Here is a 23508-nt window from a genome sequence, read left to right as displayed (position 1 = left end):
TAAATCATCAGATAAAGTTCGTTTTTGTTTAGTAGATATATATTCTTACATCTGTACTCGACAAATATTCGAGTCTGAACGCCCTCCTGTGGTGAATTGTGTGAATTACACCGCTGTTAATTATTTCGACCATTTACCTGTGATTTCTGTTCTAGTTATAACTCAAGTCAGAGGAAAACCTTGCATTAAATTATTTTGCATTGATTTCATATTAAATAATGTATGCGTTACCATATGAAACACATTACCCTTTTACTGAGTAGTATAAATGTATTTTTACGCCTGTAATATACGTTTATATTTCGAAGTTTAATCGCCCTCCTGTGGTGAATTGTGTGAATTACACCACTGCATCTTGTTCAGAGCCAGTTTTTGCACTAAATTACTTTTCTTTACCTTTTATTTTAATTACTTTTGATTTCATGTTATTTAATAAATTATTGATTACCTTGTGAGGCAATAAAACATATGATAAAGTTCGTTTTTGTTGAGTAGAAATATATTCTTACATCTGTAATAGTCAAATATTCGAGTCTGAACGCCCTCCTGTGGTGAATTCTGTGAATTACACTTTGAATTAAAATATCTCAATTAAATTTATGTAATATTTAATAAATTGTTCGTTACCATGTTAAGCAATAAATATCTGTCAGAATATATTAGAATTCAAATTTAATCGCCCTCCTGTGGTAAATTGTATGAATTACACCACTGCAACTTATCCAGAGCCACTTTGCACTAAATTAGTTTGCATTGATTTCATATTATTTAGTAAATTATTGATTACGCTGTGAGACAATAAAACATATGAAAAGGTCGCTTTTGCTTAGTAGAAATGTATTTTTTCATGTGTATATGCGTTTAAATTTCGAATTTAAGCGCCCTCCTGTGGTGAATTGTGTGAATTATATTGCTGTACCCTATTTCTACATCTGTAACTCCTCCAGAGGAAAACCTTGAATTAAATTATTTTTAATTGATTCATTATTATTTTTATAAATTATTTAATAATTTAATAACAGGATAAAGATAATAAGCTCAGTGATGGGGGAAAAAAGCGAGCAAAACACCGAACATTGTCGACACCTGCTGGTCACAATAGTATAAATTATACAACAAAACATTTTGTATAAACAACAAAACATTTTTTGCAGCTCTTTTGTGTTAAACATATCATATGCACTTTAATTCACGATGTATTTGTCTGTAAACGTTTACTGTTTTGAAATAATAAAAAAAAGACCTTTATTTTGGAGAGCAGGTGAAACGCACTTCCGGTGTTGTCGCTGTCCTCACTGTCCCGTGCTCGTTCAGTTTCTCTGCTGAAACAAAATATGATTTTAAGCGGATTTTACAGCGCATCGAACCTTCTGAAGTCCAGCGGGGCGTTCTGGAGGATCTGGACGAGGAAGATGAGCGCTGATTCTTCATCTCTGACCCTGAGACAGCAGCAGGACGGAATCAGGTGCGAACTTTCGTGACCTCTGACCCGAATCAAGCACACTGGAAACTCATCAGCATCGATATTAAGTTTTTAATTAATGAAAAAACAATAAAGAGTTGGCATGTTTATAATAATTTGTGCGTACACAAAAGTGAAGAACATCAATACACATATTGTCAACAGAAGAGAAAAAATAATCAAGTTAATCAAAGTCGTTCTACTTGCTTTCTTATATACAAAAAAATAATAATAATAATTTAGTGGAGTCAGATTCATAATAAGATAATATAATAATAAAATAATAAGAGTTATGGTTTTGGCAGGATATTATTATTAATAAGGCCCAAAATAAATGCCCGACACTGACTGATATTAATGCAGAAAGCAAAATTGCATTAAAAAAGTAACATTAAAAGTATTTGGTCTGAATGTCATTGTATTAAATGACCAAAAGTCAAATCGAATGCCTTTTATTGAAAGTAAAGTAGCACAAGCAAAACATTTGACAGCTTTATTAGGCTTGAATTTATAAAACAAATATTGTGATTTTATGTTTGTTTGTCATTGAGGTGAATATGCATTATTGTGCACTGTATATTATATTTAATCAGGTAAATATCTTGTATAGATGCTCATGAGAAACTGATCTGTCAATCATTCTTTAGTGTTTAAAAGAATCATTTCAAATGATTCACGAATCATTCGATCGGAATGAACCTGATCTGATTTCAGGAGGATCATTCTGAACGACCCCAGGAAGAGGAACGCTCTGTCTCTGTCCATGCTGGAGTCGCTGAGAGAAGACCTCGTGACGGACGCGCACACGCCAGAGCTGCGCGTCATCATCATATCAGGCAAACGTTCAGAATGAATCTAGAGAAGATCCGTTCAAACACGGCCGTCCGCAGTAACTCTGCGTCTCTCTCTGCAGCGCGGGGGCCCGTGTTTTCCTCGGGTCACGACCTCAAGGAGCTGACCTCCGCCCGGGGCCGCGAGTATCACAGCAAGGTGTTCCAGACCTGCTCAGAGGTCAGAGGTCATTTGCTGTACAGAACGGTGTGTGCCAGCGCAGTCAAATAACTGTACCTTTCTCAAAGGTCATGACCCTGATTCAGGATCTCCCGGTGCCGGTCATCGCGATGGTGAACGGTGTGGCCACGGCGGCGGGTTGCCAGTTAGTCGCCAGCTGTGATATTGCTGTTGCAACAGAGAAATCGACTTTCGCCACTCCTGGCATCAACGTCGGGCTGTTCTGCTCCACCCCGGGAGTGGCGATCGGACGGGCGCTGCCCAGAAAGGTGAAGTTCTTCTCTAGGGTGACGGACGGCATGATTTGGCCGGATTAATAATATGAGAGAAAGAGAGAGAGAGATGGTCATCAGAAAGCCTTCGCTAACATTTTAAATGGGCCTAAAGATGATAATAATAATAATTTAAAGACATAATAATTTAATGACACATTAATAATAATGCTGTAAAATCAATTAATCACATCTAACATAAATGTTCGTAAACATGTGTGTGTGTGTGTGTGTGTGTGTGTGTATATATATATATATATATATATATATATATATATATATATATATACCCAAACTTTTATGTTAGATGCGATTAATCACAATCAATTGATTTGAGAGGACTAATTAATATTAATAATAACAAAATAACAAAAAAGGCATAATAATAATGATTTACTATTTTAACTAATTATAAAAAAGACTTAAATATATTGTTGTAAATTACAATTGTACTGTAAAATAAAAAGTTTATTTGATAATTAATATTTATTTGATAATTAATAATCAAATATAATTAAACCATATAATTATTTATTATTATTTAAACTCTACTTATAAAAAGGCTTAATATATATATTGTTGTAAATTACAATTGTACTGTAAAAAATGAATATTTGATAATTATAATAATTGTTATAATTCCAATTATAAAAATAAATATTTGATAATAATTATTATTAAAGACTGACACTGCACTTCTGTTGTAAATTAAAATTGTATTGTAAAAATAAATAAATAATATTTTATAATTTTAATATGATCAAACCATATAAAAACGTATTATTATTATTATTATTATTATTATTTTAACTCTAATTATAAACAAGAAGATTGAAATATTATGGTTGTGAATTAGTTGTACTGTAAAAAATAATATTTGATCATTACAATATCTAATATTGTTGTCAAACCATATATTAGCAATTAATATAATTATTTTAACCAATTATAAATAAAAACGACTAAAATATATTTCTGTTGTAAATTGCAATTTCACTGTAAAAATAATATTTGATAATTGTTTTTTTGTTTTTTTTGCTTCTAGAAACAGTCTCTGAAACAGAAAATCTAAATGAAGTTTGATTTCACATGTGATTATGTGAAGTGTGAGATTGTGTACCTCTATCTGTCATTTATCTTAATATATATACAGTATATATAAGGCAAAAAATCTGAGAATGAAGGAGGGAGAAAAAGAATAAAAAAGTAAGAAATAAAAAAGAATAAACCAAAAAAAAGAGAAAAAAGTAAATTAATAACTGAAATGACAATAATTAAATAAATGATACCACAAGTTGCAATACTAATATTTTTGGTGATGGAATTATAATTTTTTTTTTATTATTGTTTTGGATTAAGTCCCCTTCATAGCAGTCTTTACCTCGTCTCCAGGTTGCCATGGAGATGTTGTTGACGGGCCGCCCCATCTCCGCTCAGGACGCGCTGCTGCACGGGCTGGTCAGTAAGGTGGTGAGCGAGCAGCAGTTAGAGGACGAGACGCTGGCCATCGCCAGACGCGTGTGTGAGTCCAGTCGCCCCGTGGTGGCTCTCGGGAAGGCCGTGTTTCACAGGCAGATGGCCGAGGGCCGAGACGCGGCGTACGCTTGTGCCTCCGCTGCCATGGTGGAGAACCTGGCGCTGCGGGACGGGCAGGAGGGCGTCAGGGCGTTCCTGGAGAAACGCAAGCCCGTGTGGAGCAACAGTGACGAGGAAGCCCACATGTGACTCTACAAACAAACACACCGAATCAGTCAAGACTGTCTAACTGTGCAAATCTTTATGTAAATATGAGCACTTCCTGAGGTTGTGAGGTACCACCTGATCTCTCCTTTCAAAAGCGTCATTCAGAGTTCATGTTTATTTCTTTATCTCTGTGGAATCATGTGTTAAACAGGAGAAAGTTCTGGAGAAATCAGTGAGTCACCTGTATGTGTTCACAAATTATCACTAATATTTGTGCTCTGTCCATCAAAACAGTGTTATATCGGTCACCTCACTGTTCATCGTGTTTATTTTACAGGATTTGTCTTGCATATCAGTTCTTAATTTTTACATTCTCATTGTTTTTTTTACTAAATTAGCTGCCTGATGATCCATGCCAAATACAGCACTATCACATTTGTCATATCTACACTGATTTGTTGTACTTGTACAGACTGCACTGTAAGTGAATGAGGCAAATTGATGAAAGAGTCTTTATTAAATTATATTAATGCTGTGATACACTTGTTGACCACAAGAGGGAGCCGGTCATCACCTGTTTTTCATCTGCCTTACATTTAATCTAATAAATTGTGATTTTTATTGAAACGAACGAATTTATGAAAAGAACTGAGTCAGTAATGCAACTTGAAGTCATTTTCAGTGTGTTGGCGGTGAAACAACTCGTCTGGTAGAAACTGTGCAGTTTGTCATCCGCTCCTCTAGGGGCGCAAGCGGCTTCACGTTCATGACATCTTTGGATCCTTGACAACAACATGAGGATGACACCAGTTTTTTCATACATCAGAATATGTGAGGAACCAGTCAAATTCAAATACAGGTTTCAAACACAATCGCTCATAATTCTTACATTATCTTCTTTCATAACTAACTTAAAATCATCTCCCAACAGACATGACCAAGAAACACCATGAATGCAACTACAGCACTTAACCTCAGGTGACTCCAGCCTTCTGATGAGCACTTTTCTTCCAGCTAAATGTCACATCATTGTTGTATTTTCTACACAGTGTTATTTTGGTTTTGTCTAAAAGGTCCAGCCTTTCTCTGTTGGTCACACTGTGGTGGCATTTTCTTGAAAACTAACACTCACTTCCTGTTTTGGCAACGCCACCTCACACTTAACCCACATATGGTCTGTTCGTCAAGATCTAAATTTGGCATACATCACACAGCCTAGAGAACAGGAAGAGGACTTTAAAAAATGAACACTTTAAACAACTTTAAACAACAAATTCATATACAGCCGAACCGTTCATTGTTAGTTCATGTAATCTCAAGCCCGTTAAATATGAACAGATACCATAATTTGATTAATTAACATTAACTAAGATTAATAAATGCTGTAGAAGTATTGTTCATTATTAGTTCGTTAACAATTATAGTTAACTAATATTAACAAATAAACCATATTGTAAAGTCTTTTTATTCCATCAGTATTTCAGGATTTGTACTGTAGTTTAACAACATCAGCTGACAAACATCTTTTCAAAAACCTCCAGTAGACAAAAACTTTTTTGCTTTGTTCCAAAACGGACTTAATTTGTTACAATGTTGCATTTTCTTCTTGGTTCGGAGATAACTGACTGATTTTGCACATGATCACAGTCACTGCACAACAGCTCACAATCACAATCACCAACACGATCAGACATAATAATGGACGTCTGTCACTGGAGCTGCAAGAGATGAATCAGTGAGAAATTCATACAAATGTGGGTTTATATTTTTCATGCATTTGTTACTTCTGGTTAATTTGGTAACATATCGGTAACAATTATACTTAATTATTGTACAGTACTGTATTTTATTAGTTTTGTTGATAACTACACAGCAGATTATAATATTTATATTTGTAACATTTTATATTTCTCTGATTCTCTTTAAAGTCACTTTTTTCTGAATCAGGGTTTTATAGTTATTTAAAACTTGGGCTTTTACTAAATAGACAAAATATAGAAATGACAAAAACAACACAATTACTAAAAGCTTCAAATTTCAGTAATTCAAAATATTAAAACTAAAATAATAGTATCTCAATGATACTAAAATAACATGTCATGAGATGAAATAAAAGCTTAAAAGCTATATACTGAAGGTTATTGTATTGTATTAATGTAGCCTAAAACTCTAGAGCAATTTGCAGTAAATTTGGTCCTGATTTAGTGATTTTGAAATAACACTAACCAAAGTTTATTCAACATCTTGAGCATTTTCAGATGTTGGTTGATGGTTGGAAACCACTTTAATGGTCAATCTAATCATAGTAATTTATTAAAAACACATTCCTGACTCAAAACACAAACAAACACAATCTTACCGTGGAGTCTGAGCAGATGTGAAGGTTCCTGTGGATTTCACAGAGCGGGTCGACCTGAGGGATGATTCAGAGTTGAGACGAGGCGAACAGCAGCGAAAACCTTAAGTGTAAATGTGAAGTTACTCACACGGGCTGGTTCGAGGTCGTCTCGAGTGTAGTGGTGGTTTCTATTCTCGCAGATACAGCGATGTGAACAGGCATTTGTAGTTCCTTCACTGAGCACCAGTACCATCCTGTGTTCTCCATCTTCAGTCCGCTCATGCTCACAATCACTACCCCATGATCATTGCTGATCTCCACAGACGCCCCGTCCAAAGTCCCACGTGCTTCTTCCACACACTTTCCTCCAAGCTTACACCATTTTATGCCAAATTTTTTTGGCAAATGATAATGGCAGGAGATGGTAACACTACCGGCTTCAAAACCAGTCAACATCTGATCTTCAACGTACAGACCAGAAATACCTAAAATGACAAGAGCAAGCAGATATGACTTTTACATTGATGTTGAAAAGAATAAGTCATTAATTTAAAATGAAGTTTTAGTTGATTTCACCTGCTGTGACCTTTAAGTTGAAGCTCTTTCTAGGAGATTTAGGTACATCAATCGCACACCAGTACGTGCCGCTCTGTCTCCGCTGAATATCCCTCATGTTAATAGTCAGAACATTAGAGGTTTTGTTATCTGATATGGAGACTGTCTTGTGTTTGTTTCTCCCATCTGAGAACTCAACGTGCGTATTTAAAGCCCAGTTATCTCCAACACTCAGATATTTAACATTATTTGCATAAATATGATTATACCAACAAGGGATGATGATAGATTTTCCTTCTTGGACAGACACGTCACTGACGGTACGAATGTCTTGTGCACCTAAAGTGATGAAGAGAGTCCATTCAAGCAAAAGCTGTCTAAATCTTAAAATTAGCAGACAAAGTTGCATTTTAGTCATTCAGGTTCAGACACTAACTAAAACTCAGTTAGATGCAAGAAAAATGACTTTGACTCACCTGAGATGTTGAAGAGCATGCAGATCAGAACAAACAGGATCATTGCTGTTGATGTGCGAGTATACTGAGATCACCGGCAGAAATGATTTTTACCACACGCGTTTCCTTCATCACACAAATGAAAGTTACACCTCCGCTGTCTGGTTAACATTACATTGACATTGACATCTGATGTGACAAAAATGTATCAGTAAATGTTGAGATTATGAAATGCTGTAGAAGTGTTGTTCATTGTTACTTCATGTTGACAAATGTAGTTAACTAATGTTAACAAATTAACCATTATTGCAAGTGGTACCTTAGAACCTTTTATTTACATTTACATTCATTTTTGAAATTTTTTTGCCAATCTTTATGTAAATTTGAGCACTCCATGAGGTTGTGAGGTACCACCTGATCTCTCCTTTCAAAAGCGTCATTCAGAGTTCATGTTTATTTCTTTATCTCTGTGGAATCATGTGTTAAACAGGAGAAAGTTCTGGAGAAATCAGTGAGTCACCTGTATGTGTTCACAAATTATCACTAATATTTGTGCTCTCTCCATCATAACAGTGTTATATACGTCACCTCACTGTTCATTGTGTTTATTTTACAGGTTTTGTCTTGCATATCAGTTCTTAATTTTTACATTCTCATTGTTTTTTTTACTAAATTAGCTGCCTGATGATCCATGCCAAAGACAGCACTATCACATTTGTCATATCTACACTGATTTGTTGTACTTGTACAGACTGCACTGTAAGTGAATGAGGCAAATTGATGAAAGAGTCTTTATTAAATTATATTAATGCTGTGATACACTTGTTGACCACAAGAGGGAGCCGGTCATCACCTGTCTTTCATCTGCCTTACATTTAATCTAATAAATTGTGATTTTTTTTATTGAAACGAACGAATTTATGAAAAGAACTGAGTCAGTAACACAACATGAAGTCATTTTCAGTGTGTTGATGGTGAAACAACTTGTCTGGTAGAAACTGCGCAGTTTGTCATCCGCTCCTCTAGGGGCGCAAGCGGCTTCACGTTCATGACATCTTTGGATCCTTGACAACAACAACAACACCTGATGTCAACTTGACTTGACGTTTTGATCACTTTATAGACATGAAAGTACAGATCCTGCTCAGTGACAGACTCATAAAGTCACTCAACAGCACATATTCCAGCAAAATCAACTGACACACATTGAGAAACTTTAAGAATCGACCATGTCACGCGACTCACTGATGGCTTTTCTGAGGTAAATGTTACATTATATGACATTGTTTACAACTGGTTTTGTCTTGCCGAAGTTGAAACACTGACCAATTACATGCAGCGTTGCCAAGTCTGTGGTTTTCCTGTGGAATCGGGCTACTTTAACACTGTTGCTGTGGGTTGTTTATGTCCGCGGGTTAAAGCGACCCCAAATAACATGATATTTAGCCTCTGAAATGTTAATTTTACCAGGGAACCCCCGCCAAAAATGCAGATTTTACCCCCGGAACGCAATAGGGCTAGTTTTGGACTAGTTTTGAGTAGCAATTGGGCGGGTTTTGTGGTGAAAACCTGGCAACCCTGATTACAAGTTACATGATATGGATTTTGGTAAATACTGTATCTTTCACCATACCTTCTGTTGTTCATTTATGTTTATTTTGTTCTATAAATTATCTAGAGTGTGCAGCTTTATCTACATCTTTATCTACAGCTACAGCGATCTGCCACGCCACATTAAGCACCAAAAAGAGATGGCAACAGCTTGTGTCTATGGTCTCACTTCAGTCTACGTGATTACGTAATGTGTGGAGCATCACAGAGAAGTGCAAGACGAGCATTTGTGGTTAAAAAGTGTTATCATTTTTATTTTTATTTTTTAGAAAATGACCAATGGTTTCTCTAGATAAGACTTTTATTCCTCGTCTGGGATCATGTAGAAGCTGCACTGAAACTGACATTTGGACCTTCATGGGGGTGAGTAAATTATCAGGAAACAGAAAGTGTGAAACTAATATCCATGGAAACTAATAAGCAAAGTAAACAATGAACACAGGCAAACCAGAACTGGAAATAATGAAAACTAAAACAGAACATACATGTTACAGGCGTTTAAAGTCATGAAAGGGAAGATGTGCTTGTCTTTTGTTCTCTGTTGTGACGTATATCCGAGTGAAACGGCTACTGGAATAAGAACAAATGTAGGGCGGGGCTTGATTTCGTCTGTGGGGAATTGATTGGATGGTTGTGGTTTGCTATTGGTGGATCTCATGTGAGTGACAGGTTGCCCCGCCCTCATCATCGGAGAAGAGGGAGGGGAAGTTATTCTGATTCAAGATCACGAGGAACATGAATTCAACACAATAATGATGATGTGCACTGATACATCATTAAGAAAAAACACTGCAATGTTCCATAATTGATTTCATGGTGACTTTAATGGAATAATCTTCATATATCAGAATATGTGAGGAACCAGTCAAATTCAAATACAGGTTTCACACACAATCATTCATAATTCTTACATTATCTTCTTTCATAACTAACTCTAATCTTCTCCAAACAGACATGACCAAGAAACACCATTGTGCATGAATGCAACTACAGCACTTAACCTCAGGTGACTCAAGCCTGTGATTTAGCTGCTTTAAATTGCTTCTGATGAGTATTTTACTTCCAACTAACATCATTGTTGTATTTTCTACACAGTGTTATTTTGGTTTTGTCTAAAAGGTCCAGCCTTTCTCTGTTGGTCACACTGTGGTGGCATTTTCTTGAAAACTAACACTCACTTCCTGTTTTGGCAACATCACCTCACACTAAACCCACATATGGTCTGTTCGTCAAGATCTAAATCTGGCATACATCACACAGCCAAGAGAACAGGAAGAGAACTTTAAAAAACAAACACTTTAAACAACTTTAAACAATTTTAAACAACAAATTCACATGATATACAAGCTGTTCATGTAAGCCCAAGTCCGTTAAATATGAACAAATACCATTTTTGATTGTAATAATGTATTAAATGTTGAAATTAACATTAACTAAGATTAATAAATGCTGTAGTATTGTACAAAAGTATTGTTCATTGTTAGTTCATGTAAATAAATGTAGTTATAATATTAAATAAACCATATTGTAAAGTCTCTAAAGTCCACCAGTATTTCAGGATTTGTACTGAAGTTTAACAACAAACATCTTTTTAAAAACTTCCAGTAGACAAAAACTGTTTACTAAATTATAAATCTATACCTTTATACAGTATCTATCATTATAAAGACTATATGTCTGTCCCTGACAGACTCGTTTTCATCCACATATAATTCGGTACAGCGTCTGATCTATTGACTGAAGAGTCGTCTGCGAGAGCTAATCGTGTGTTCATCTGCTAAAGGTGTCTCGGTGAGACTGTGCTGTAGATCACTTCATCATCTCTGGGAGTCGCCTGTACCAGAATTCAAACACAACCCTGGTCAGATACACCGAACATTCACGTTTCATAATAGAGATGCATATTTCTGGACTATATATTTATTGTATTTTTGAATCTTTGGGCATTTTCAGACCTGATGGATTGACATTTTCACATTGTTTTGGTGCAGATCCAAACACAATTGCTGTGTTCATATATGCCTGAACGAACCAAATTAAATGCACCAGAAACAAACACTCCAAACGAACCAGATGTGAAAATGCCCTAAAACACACTTTTCTTTGTTTAAAAGAGTTTATAAAGTACCTGTGCCTGGTGTCTTTCATATATGTCAACGTCTGTCCTCTCAGTGTCCGACGCCTTTGGAAAAAAACATACTCATCTAAAGCACATAAACATCCCTGGCTGCAAGGTTTCACTCTTTAAGGTGCAGTGTGTAAATTTTAGTTGCATGGTGAAGTTGCAAATTGCAATATATAGAGTAGCTACGGTGGCCAACACAGGACAAAGATGTCATCGTCTGAGACAGAAGAGAGTAGCCAGTCAAGCAAACGCGCTCTGTAGAGCACTAGAGACATTTACTGTAGAAACATGCCGGCGCAAAATGGCGACTTAACATGTAAGGGAAACCGCGGTGTATGTAGATGGCTCATAACATAACGGTTCATTATGTAAGGTCTTTATACACCACTGAAAACATAGTTATGTTGCATTTTATTGCATTTATGTCAATAGATCCTCCTAAAATGTTCACATTGCACCTTTAACACAAATAAATTAAGGCAATAAGTAATTCAAATAACACGCTGTGGTGAAAGATAGTGAAAACTCATTTACTCTGAGCTTCTTTACGCTGGTATTTCCTGGCTGCATTTGCTCTGTTGAACAAAAAAGGCAAGAATGTGAATTGATAATTTCACATTAATTGTATTAAATAAGTACATATGACTGAGATAACTGACTGATTTTGCACAGCAGGATCACAGTCACTGCACAACAGCTCACAATCACAATCGCCAACACGATCAGCCATGATAATGGACGTCCGTCACTGGAGCTGCAAGAGATGAATCAGTGAGAAATTCATACAAATGTGGGTTTAATTTATATTTTTCATACATTTGTTACTTCTGGTTAACATATCAATAACAATTACACTTTTTTTATTGTACAATACTGTATTTTATTAGTTTTGTTAATGATGCAATTATGATTAAATTGATTTTATTGCTTAATAAGACATAATCCGAAAATAAATCATAAACATATTAAATTTGAATGATTAAAATGTAAATTTAATAAATTACAAATATCATAACTGATAATAGAAACAGTTGTCAATCAACTTCCAATATCTCTGAAACATTGGAGTTCAAAATACAAGTATTACCAAAGACAAATGTTAATAATAATCTTCTTCTAATAATCAAAGTTTAGTAAAATCTTAACCCAATCCAAATATAATGTTAATCAAAAGTTTAAGTATAAATCTATAAATCTAAGTCTATAAGTCTGAGTCAAAGGTTCTTGCCTAAGAAGAACAAAGTTTGACAAGATCTCGTTGATGCAAAGAGCAGAAGTGAGTCACTCAGTTGATTAGAAGGGTCTTTTTTATACCCAAAACCAGACATCATTAAACCACAATAGCTATTAAAGCGAATAAAAAATAATACAATTGTTTTGCAGTTTGCAGGTTCAAAGTACAGTCTAACAGTGGACTAGATGGACAAACGAGGTATCCGTTCCTCTTTTCGTGGAAATCAGACACATCTGTGAAGACAAAGACCTATTATAATGTACTTTGGCCTTTGTTCCCGATTATGCACAAGTCTACTTTTGCAGACCCAGTCTATTAAAAATATGTCTACTTTAACACCCTAGCATTTACATATGCCAAAGGAAGCTTTCAGAAAGTGTGTACGTGCGCAGCAGATTTTAGGAAAACATACCAGTCAGGAATGAAGCCCTTAAAAGGCTTTTTCATAAGAAAAACTGTGTACATTTGCCATAAAATCATAAAAACATAAAACAATAAATGATTACAACATAATTTATTAATTATGGGCAAGAAAACCATCTTCATTTCTAATCTTCACTCAAAAATATATTATTTCTATAAAAATATAATTAAGATGTTAAAACATAAACATTAATCTTCTCTTCACCCATCGGTTAATAATAGATAACCACAGCAGATTATAATATTTATATTTGTACAATTTTTTTATTTCTCTGATTCTCTTTAAAGGTGCCCTAGATTGTTTTTTTACAAGATGTAATATAAGTCCTAGGTGTCTCCTGAATGTGTCTGTGAAGTTTCAGCTCAAAATACCCCCACGGCTCCTTTAAGAGATGCGCTCCCTCTGCCCCACGAGCTCTCGACTATATATACATCACATAAACAAAGTTCACACAGCTAATATAACCCTCAAATGGATCTTTACAAGATGTTCGTCATGCATGCTGTATGCATGCTTCGAATTATGTGAGTAAAGTATTTATTTAGATGGTTACGTTTGATTCTGTGTAAGTTTGAGGCTGTGCTCCGTGGCTAAAGCTAACATTACACACTGTTGGAGAGATTTATAAAGAATGAAGTTGTTTATGAATTATACAGACTGCAAGTGTTTAAAAATGAAAATAGCAACGACTCTCGTCTCCGTGAATACAGTAAGAAACGATGGTAACTTTAACCACATTTAACAGTATATTAGCAACATGCTAATGAAACATTTAGAAAGACAATTTACAAATATCACTAAAAATATCATGATATCATGGATCATGTCAGTTATTATTGCTCCATCTGACATTTTTTGCTGTTGTTCTTGCTTGCTTACCTTGTCTGTGCACAGATCCAGCCGTTAATACTGCCTTTCCTTGTCTAATGCATCGAATGGGCTGGCATTATGCAAATATTGGGGTCATACATATTAATGATCCCGACTGTTACGTAACAGTCGGTGTTATGTTAAGATCCAAGTGTTTTCCGGAAGTCTTTTAAACAAATGAGATTTACATAAGAAGGAGGAAACAATGGGGTTTGAAACTCAATGGATGTCTTTTCCATGTACTGAACTCTTGTTATTCAACTATTCAAATAAATAATTACACAAAATAAATAAATTCAAATTCTGATTCTAGGGCACCTTTAATGGTCAGTCTAATCATAGTAATTATTAAAAACACATTCCTGACTCAAAACACAAACAAACACAATCTTACCGTGGAGTCTGAGCAGATGTGAAGGTTCCTGTGGATTTCACAGAGCGGGTCGACCTGAGGGATGATTCAGAATTGAGACGAGGCGAACAGTAGCGAAAACCTTAAGTGTAAATGTGAAGTTACTCACACGGGCTGGTTCGAGGTCGTCTCGAGTGTAGTGGTGGTTTCTATTCTCGCAGATACAGCGATGTGAACAGGCATTTGTAGTTCCTTCACTGAGCACCAGTACCATCCTGTGTTCTCCATCTTCAGTCCGCTCATGCTCACAATCACTACCCCATGATCATTGCTGATCTCCACAGACGCCCCGTCCAAAGTCCCACGTGCTTCTTCCACACACTTTCCTCCAAGCTTACACCATTTTATGCCAAATTTTCTCGGCAAATGATAATGGCAGGAGATGGTAACACTACCGGCTTCAAAACCAGTCAACATCTGATCTTCAACGTACAGACCAGAAATACCTAAAATGACAAGAGCAAGCAGATATGACTTTTACATTGATGTTGAAAAGAATAAGTCATTAATTTAAAATGAAGTTTTAGTTGATTTCACCTGCTGTGACCTTTAAGTTGAAGCTCTTTCTAAGAGATTTAGGTGCATCAATCGCACACCAGTACGTGCCGCTCTGTCTCCGCTGAATATCCCTCATGTTAATAATCAGAACATTAGAGGTTTTGTTATCTGATATGGAGACTGTCTTGTGTTTGTTTCTCCCATCTGAGAACTCAACATACTTACTTAAAGCCCAGTGATCTCCAGTACTCAGATATTTAACATTATTTACATGCATATGATTATACCAACAAGGGATGATGATAGATTTTCCTTCTTGGACAGACACGTCACTGACGGTACGAATGTCTTGTGCACCTAAAGTGATGAAGAGAGTCCATTCAAGCAAAAGCTGTCTAAATCTTAAAATTAGCAGACAAAGTTGCATTTTAGTCATTCAGGTTCAGACACTAACTAAAACTCAGTTAGATGCAAGAAAAATGACTTTGACTCACCTGAGATGTTGAAGAGCATGCAGATCAGAACAAACAGGATCATTGCTGTTGATGTGCGAGTATACTGAGATCACCGGCAGAAATGAGAGATATTTACCACACGCGTTTCCTTCATCACACAAATGAAAGTTACACCTCCGCTGTCTGGTTAACATTACATTTACATTGTCATCTGTTCTGAAAAAATGTATCAGTAAATGTTGAAATTAACATTAAAAACTGAACAGAAAATTCTCAGTTTTTAGATGGGAAAATTAAGAGGTTTGAAATTAGGGTAATTTTAACAATAACACTTGCTAAAGGCTGAGTTTTGGTGTGAAGTAAACTAGTTTAGGTTAGGTGGGAAATCACTACTACTTGTGTTGTGTTCTACTTGTTCTACTTTGTTCTTGCTTGTGTTCACCACAGTTTGCCACTTAATGTTTGAGGTCACTGAAAGCTTCCTTGCACAATGTGTTTTAAACAAATGTATTGTTCCTGCTCATGTTTCACATTTAAGCTTTTTATAATGGACATTTCATTGTGATAATGCTGTTCACTCCTCAATAAACCATTAAAAAATAATATAATAAAAATACTGACAGTGTATGATTAAGTTAGAACCTAGAGAAATGTGAGTTTAAATTATACCCAATATAAAGTTGATTATTATGTCAGCAGAACTCATCAAAATAATGTTTGCATGGTTGTTTAAATAAATCAATTAATTAGAATTTTTAACTTGCAACCATGAAATTTTTCGCTTAAAGTTGTGGTGCCCTGGATTTCTTTTTAAAGTCCACACCAAAAAATACATGATTGGGATTTCAGCATCTGTGCATGTTCCCAAGTGATAGCTGAGGGCGGATGATGAGATGTTCGTGCAATGGATGTAAATTAAAGGTGACAAATGACTGCAGACTTAATGAGATCTTTCAAACTTGTGTCCTGAAGCGCTCAGCCTTGTGTTTAGAGCACTGTGATGGCTTTGAGCAGTCGTCATCTGATGATGTCAGTCACCACTGGGAAACTGGCTTTCACTTCTTGTTTTGGTCAAAGTGGTTTAAACTAACCCACTTTAATATGCTGTATCACGAATCACACTTAGTGTTGCTATAGAAGAAAATGTTAAAAATTGTTGAAGCTATTAAGGTGTGCTGACCCAAAAATCTTTTACAAACCTGGGCCAAGTTTAAACCAGTAACCAGGCATCACAGCTGGCAAAGGGGCATGTCTGACTTTGACATGTAGATATTGCCATTATTATGTAATCAAAATGAAAATTATTATTGCTGGTCTTCAATGATAATGTCAAGTTACTGTAATGTATTTGCACCAAAAAATGATAAGGATTTATGCTGATATCATCCAAAACCACACTTTTCACCAAATTTTTGGACCAAACTATATATATATATATATATATATATATATATATATATATATATATATTTTTTTTTTTTTTTTTTTTTTTTTTTTTTTGCCAAGACATACACACACACACACACACACACAAATTTGTGTACCAGTTTGGTGTTTCTTGCATTAATGCTGCTTATATACTTTTTGACCACAAGAGGGAGCGTATGTCTTATCTTTATAATAAATTATGATTTTTGTTAAAAAGAACGAATGTATGAAAAGAACTGAGTCAGGAACACAACTTGAAGTCATTTTCAGTGTCTTGGTGGTGAAACACTCTCGTCTGGTAGAAACTGTGCAGTTTGTCATCCGCTCCTCTAGGGGCGCAAGCGGCTTCGCGTTCTTGACATCATTGGATTCCTGACAACAACATGATGATGACATCAATTTGACAGTTGCTACACCGAGTTTTGTTCGTTTTACAGTCATAAAGTACAGATTCTGTTCAGTGACAGACTCATAAAGTCACTCAACAGCACATATTCCAGCAAAATCAACTGACACACACTGAGATAAACTGCAAGAATCGACCATGTCACGTGACTCACTGTAAGTAACTTTACGCATAGTCCCGTTTGTGGTAAAAATGAGTCGACTACTTTGTGCTTTGTACTATAAATGTGTCCTTGTCTACAGTCATTGCCTACTTGTTCAGATAAATTAGTACATGTTGATGTGTGTGTTCTCTGTCAGGTGATTTAGGCTTTGTTTACACGCTGAACTCCCTCAAACCTTCAGAAGATCAAATGAATCGCTAGTTGTTGCGTTATTTATAATCTTTGAATGAATCACCATCTTATATTCATTTTATTAAGTAGAATAATTGTGATTTTTGTGTCTGTTGGTGCTGTGGTGTTACTGTGTAGGTAATATACTGGATTGATGTTGGGAGAAAGTGCAATGCGGAATAAGTCCCGCCTTCTAAATAAGAGCCAATCGCTGATGGGTAAAGTAATCGCGTCACTGCAGCTGCCTAGACGAGCGCTTAGGACTGCGCATGCGCACTAGCTTGATCCAGTTAGATTTTACCTATAAATGTATAGTATTTTTCTATACTACTGTAAAGTTTATATGAGTTAGATTTGGTACATTATTATAGTCAAAATTATATTGTACTTTAAAGCTACTATTATCAGTCCATTCAAATGTTTCAAATACACACAATAAACAATATGGTGCAATAAACCATAAATAAATAAACTAACTTAAAACAAAAAGTGCAGCTTGCACAATCTACTCATCATTCAGAGCATGTTTTTTGGGGGGTTAACCAGCGTACAAAATGTGCGACGAAGGCGCCTCCTTGATTGTCTCATTAAGATGACGCAGAAGTGCGCTCCAAAAGAAGAGTTTTTTGACCCCTACATCCTTCATCCCTTCAAAGCTCTTTGAAGGGAACGCAGGGAGGAGCTGCACTAGCATGCCCGAGAGGCGTTTCTAAGATGGCCGCCGAGTGAAATGACTTGTCTTAAAGGGACTTTGTTAAGATGGACAGTGCGTTCCAAACGGGATATATCGCCCTCCGAAGGGCACTTCAGAGTGAAAATAATCATGGCCGTCATGTTGAAGGATCGTTCCAAACTGAAGTGCTCAAAACTGGCCACTTTTAAGGGCCCTTCGGAATGAAGGATTTCGAAGGGTACAACTGATGGACACTTCGGGCCCCCATGATCCTTTGCACAGGGAAGTTCTTTGACATCACAGAATGGGTACAGGAGGTTATAGGAGTTCGATTTTACCTATAAATGTATATATAGTATTTTTCTATACTACTGTAATATTTATACGAGTTAGATTTGGTACATTATTATGGTCAAAACGACATTTTACTTCAACAAAAATACTTTACAGCTCCCTTTATCAGTCCATTCAAATGTTTAAAATACATAGACACAATACATGCGATAAACCTAAAATAAATAAATAAACTAACGCTAAACAAATGGCGCAGCTTGCACAATTTACTCATCTTTGATTGTCTCGTTAAGATGACGCAGTAGTGCGTTCCAAAAGACCCTTCATCCCTTCAAAGCGCTCACTCCGAAGGGTAAACCCTTTGAAGGGATTAGGGCATAAGGATGAGCCCTTCCGAATGGAACGCAGGAGGAGTGTGAAGCTCTGATGTTCCTGCTGCTTCATGCTTTTGTAGAGCTGCAGTGCTTTTAGTGTGGAGGAAAGAGTTTTGCCCTCCTGTGGTGATTTTCGTGAATTACACCGCTGCAAATCGAGTCTAATGAATTTAAAATAGCTTTGCCCTCCTGTGGTGATTTTCGTGAATTACACCGCTGCAAATCGAGTCTAATAAATATAAGTGTTTTGCCCTCCTGTGGTGATTTTCGTGAATTACACCGCTGCAAATCGAGTCTAATAAATATAAGTGTTTTGCCCTCCTGTGGTGATTTTAGTGAATTACACCGCTGCAAATCGAGTCTAATGAATTTAAAATAGCTTTGCCCTCCTGTGGTGATTTTCGTGAATTACACCGCTGCAAATCGAGTCTAATAAATATAAGTGTTTTGCCCTCCTGTGGTGATTTTCGTGAATTACACCGCTGCAAATCGAGTCTAATAAATATAAGTGTTTTGCCCTCCTGTGGTGATTTTAGTGAATTACACCGCTGCAAATCAAGTCTAATGATCTTAAAATAGTCTCGCCCTCCTGTGGTGATTTTAGTGAATTACACCGCTGCAAATCGAGTCTAATAAATATAAGTGTTTTGCCCTCCTGTGGTGATTTTAGTGAATTACACCGCTGCAAATCAAGTCTAATGATCTTAAAATAGTCTCGCCCTCCTGTGGTGATTTTAGTGAATTACACCGCTGCAAATCGAGCCTAATGAATTTAAAATAGCTTTGCCCTCCTGTGGTGATTTTCGTGAATTACACCGCTGCAAATCGAGTCTAATAAATATAAGTGTTTTGCCCTCCTGTGGTGATTTTAGTGAATTACACCGCTGCAAATCGAGTCTAATAAATATAAGTGTTTTGCCCTCCTGTGGTGATTTTAGTGAATTACACCGCTGCAAATCGAGTCTAATGAATTTAAAATAGTCTCGCCCTCCTGTGGTGATTTTCATGAATTACATTGTTGCTGTTTTCTCCTGTCCTCTCTTTTCTTCTGTTAAAATACAATTATATACAAAAGACCAGACTTTCACGTTCAAAGGCATACAATTCTCTTCTGCGCCTGAAATCTACTTAAAATTTCATACATTATCATCATTAAGAAGTGAGCAATTCGTGGAATATTGTCCCAAATTTGATGGGTGAAAATATCAAGAAGCCACAATTTCAGTCATGTGTTTAAGTCATACATTTTATTAATTCTTGACATGTTACAACCTCAATTGCTCTTCATTTATCAGCCTAGACTGTAGCTGATTTAAGCTGGTTTTCCAAGCTGTTTTTAGCTTGTCTCCCAGCTTGACCATGATAAAACAAGTGAGACATTTTGATACAGGTCCATTGTTTTTAACTGTGAACAGAAAGAAATAAAGTAATTTTAAAAAATCTTTACACTTGAACAAACCACCAGAAGGGGGTGTTTTAGAAGATTTTTTTTATCTAATATCGTGTTTGAGTGTCGTCAGATCAACACATCGGCCTTTTTAATGACTCTTACCCCAGTTCAGTTGAGAGCTGGATTGAATCAATTAGGCCTACATGTAGATTCGCTTATCTCCATTTATCTTTGTTTTAAAATATATAAAATACACATTTGTAAACTAGATGTTTAAGAACTGAGTCAGTAAAGCAACTCGAAGTCATTTTCAGTGTGTTGGGGGTGAAACAACTCGTCTGGTAGAAACAGGTGCAGTTTGTCATCCACTCCTCTAGGGGCGCAAGCGGCTTCACGTTCATAACATCATTGGATCCTTGACAACAACACCTGATGTCAACTTGACTTGATGTTCTGATCGTTTTCAAAGCTTGTATCACAAAACGAAACATCTCATAGTGAAGCACTGTACCGGAGCATATTATATATTGTTGTTTGCTTCCTGTGAATAGATTCATGACAGATTACGATTTTAATTTGCTTAATTTCAGATTGTTCTGTCAGCAGTGGGCGGGGCTTACAAGCTGTAATCCAATTGGCTGAAAATGTGATTAATATGCGACACCCTGTTGCCAATTTGCAATCCACCTGAGGACCAGCGTGAGCACAAGGAGAAGTCTTCTTTGAATATCGTAAGTTATTATTTTAAATCTTAAAGATCAGTTGTTATGCTTTTGAATTGAATCCCATTTTATAGTATATCCATTTGATATGTATTATACCTTACAGCTCCTTCTGTCACCTGAAATGTTTAAATTGCAGCATGACTGGTCATTTAATTTCTCCTGATATTAATTAACTTGAAAAGGAGGGTGTCTAGATCACAGATGTGTACTTGCGATAACTTGCCCCATAGACATCCACTGGAATGCAAATGTTAACTTATTGTTTTGGATTTTTCATATAAAGGTGTGACTTTATGATATTGTGGAACTTGACTGATGTCTTACAGATGCTACTGCATTTAACCTGGAATATTCAATTAGTTTGATTGCTCAAATTAGGAAAGCATGAATTTGTTTCCTGTCACAGTATAAAACTCTAACATTTAATCATGCATGTTCATTTCTGTCTGAGACTTCCTACAGGAAGAAGTTATTAGTGAAATGAAGTGTTTCTGACGGTCTCTGTGTGTTTGTAGAGGATCTCTGGGTCAGAACTGCTGGAGGTCATGAGGAGGTGGCAGGAGAAGCAGCCGCAGCTTTCTCTGGGATAAAGGTTACGACGGGCCATTTCTGTTTGAATGCATGTGTTATTTACAAACTGATCAGTTTGTGCACAATAAAAGGCTAAATGTGACATTTGTTTGCTGTTCATGATTTCCAGCTGATCTCAGCTCTCCAAACATCAACACATGCTTTACATACAATCAGTAGTTGAAATGAGGTGTGGGCTCATCTGTCATTCACTGGCCCACATCTTTAGTAGTTTTTGTTTTTTTGGGGGAAGCTGACTAATTTGTAAGTTGATGATTGCCAAGCTAAAATCAATTAAGCATTATAAATCCAGCTTATTAGCAGAGTTCACAGATGAATGTCTGTAATGTGATGCAGCTGTAGTCTGAATTTTTCTGATTTGAGGGTGTTTCTCCCAGAGGAAGGCTGGCAGCATCTGAGATTTCCATTGGCTGATATCAGGGGGTGTGGCAATGCTTGATTGAATCCTGGTGCAGCGCTGGTCACGATTAAGGGGAGTGGCCAAAAAGGCCACACCCAAACTATCGACTTAGCCTCTGTCTGGAATTTTTATAAGTATAAAAGGAAAAATTGAACTTGTGCTCCATAACCACTGCTGGATATTGTCTGAGAAGCCCCAGGGGGAGCGGTCTGGATCTTTACTCCCCCTTCACGTCTAGCCTTCTCTCGTCCTTCCGGTCATGATCTGATCCGCTCTGATCAGCTTGTCACAGCTCACGACCGGACGACCGTCACGCAACCGTGCTTCAGTGACCAGGTGGGGGCTCGAACCCAGGTCCTTCCGTTCAGGGAGGACATGCTCAGACCTCTGAGCTACTGGCACTTCCACTCTAACTACTCTTTTTTTTGGATTCTTGTCTTTTTTTTCATTGAAAAACCAGTGAAACTAAACAAATTTTTACCTCCAGAGAGGGATTCGAACCAGGGTTTCCCACGTCAAAGGCTGACGTGCAGACCGCTGCACCACTGGTCCGTTCTTGTTTGCTATTGTTTTTTTGGGATTTTTGTTCTTTTTTTCATTGGAAATCCAGTGAAGCTAAATAGTTTTTCCAAATCAAGAGCAGGATTCGAACCAGGATCTCCCACGTCAAGGGCTGACATTCAGACCGCTGCACCACTGATCCGTCTTTTCTCTCCCTGTCGCTGTTTTTTTGGATTCTTGTCCTTTTTTTTCAGGGTAAATCCAGTGAAATTAAAGAATTTTTCCATCTCCAGAGAGGGATTCGAACCCGGACTTCAAACCAGGACTTCCCACGTCAAGGGCTGACGTTCAGACCGCTGCACCGCTGGTCTGTTCTCTCTCGCTGTTCTTTTGTTTGGATTTTTGTTCGTTTTTTCTTTGGAAAACCAGTGAAATCTAAAGAATTTTTCCAAATCCAAGAGCGGGATTCGAACCCGGACTCTTCCAACATCAAGGGCTGACGTTCAGACCGCTGCACCACTGGTCTGTTCTTTCTCGCTGTTCTTTTGTTTGGATTTTTGTTCTTTTTTTCTTTGGAAAGTCCAGTGAAGCTAAATCATTTTTCCAAATCAGAGCGGGATTCAAACCCAGGATCTCCCACATCAAGGGCTGAGGATCAGACCGCTGCACCACTGATCCATTCTCGCTCTCTGCATGTTCTTTTGTTTGGATTTTTGTTCCTTTTTTTCTTTGGAAAACCAGTGAAAGAAAATTTTTTCCATCTCCAGAGAGGGATTCGAACCCGGACTTCCCACGTCAAGGGCTGAGGATTCAGACCGCTGCACCGCTGGTCCGTTCTCTCTCGCTGTTCTTTTGTTTGGATTTTTGTTCTTTTTTTCTTTGGAAAACCAGTGAAGCTAAACAATTTTTCCAAATCAAGAGCGGGATTCGAACCCAGGAGCTTCCAACATCAAAAGGGCTGACGTTCAGACCGCTGCACCTTTTGTT

General features: G+C 36.7%; 3 protein-coding genes across 6 annotated transcripts; 1 reads left to right on the top strand and 2 right to left on the bottom strand.

Moving 5' to 3' along the window:
- Positions 1-1252: 1252 nt before the first annotated feature.
- echdc3 (enoyl CoA hydratase domain containing 3) lies at positions 1253-21702 on the top strand. 2 transcript variants are annotated; one of them, XR_007179513.1, is made up of 8 exons: positions 1253-1465; positions 2177-2298; positions 2376-2473; positions 2542-2742; positions 4138-4548; positions 8176-9037; positions 20895-21035; positions 21545-21702. XR_007179513.1 is itself a non-coding variant. In XM_048155951.1 (5 exons), exons 1-5 carry the CDS (start codon positions 1335-1337, stop codon positions 4468-4470), a joined length of 885 nt encoding a protein of 294 aa, XP_048011908.1. In that variant the 5' UTR covers positions 1253-1334; the 3' UTR covers positions 4471-5059. The 2 variants fall into 2 exon arrangements, 1 of the variants encoding a protein (XP_048011908.1); XM_048155951.1 differs by lacking the exons at positions 8176-9037; positions 20895-21035; positions 21545-21702 and having other exon boundaries at positions 4138-5059.
- LOC125245383 (polymeric immunoglobulin receptor-like) lies at positions 5878-7917 on the bottom strand. 2 transcript variants are annotated; one of them, XM_048155950.1, is made up of 5 exons: positions 7798-7917; positions 7343-7660; positions 6915-7251; positions 6788-6841; positions 5878-6146 (listed from the first exon to the last, which is right to left on the bottom strand). In XM_048155950.1, exons 1-5 carry the CDS (start codon positions 7838-7840, stop codon positions 6014-6016), a joined length of 885 nt encoding a protein of 294 aa, XP_048011907.1. In that variant the 5' UTR covers positions 7841-7917; the 3' UTR covers positions 5878-6013. The 2 variants fall into 2 exon arrangements, with proteins under 2 accessions (XP_048011907.1, XP_048011906.1); XM_048155949.1 differs by lacking the exon at positions 7798-7917 and having other exon boundaries at positions 7343-7761.
- LOC125245381 (polymeric immunoglobulin receptor-like) lies at positions 10096-15572 on the bottom strand. Of its 2 annotated transcripts, XM_048155948.1 has the most exons (8): positions 15445-15572; positions 14990-15307; positions 14562-14898; positions 14435-14488; positions 12172-12266; positions 12047-12087; positions 11516-11569; positions 10096-11221 (listed from the first exon to the last, which is right to left on the bottom strand). In XM_048155948.1, exons 1-8 carry the CDS (start codon positions 15485-15487, stop codon positions 11165-11167), a joined length of 999 nt encoding a protein of 332 aa, XP_048011905.1. In that variant the 5' UTR covers positions 15488-15572; the 3' UTR covers positions 10096-11164. The 2 variants fall into 2 exon arrangements, with proteins under 2 accessions (XP_048011905.1, XP_048011904.1); XM_048155947.1 differs by lacking the exon at positions 15445-15572 and having other exon boundaries at positions 14990-15408.
- Positions 21703-23508: the final 1806 nt, after the last annotated feature.

The sequence above is a fragment of the Megalobrama amblycephala genome, linkage group LG14 (genome assembly GCF_018812025.1).
Source record: "Megalobrama amblycephala isolate DHTTF-2021 linkage group LG14, ASM1881202v1, whole genome shotgun sequence".
NCBI classification, from domain to species: domain Eukaryota; kingdom Metazoa; phylum Chordata; class Actinopteri; order Cypriniformes; family Xenocyprididae; genus Megalobrama; species Megalobrama amblycephala.
The sequence above is the reverse complement of the archived record's forward strand: the minus strand, read 5'-3'. Positions and strand labels throughout refer to the sequence as shown.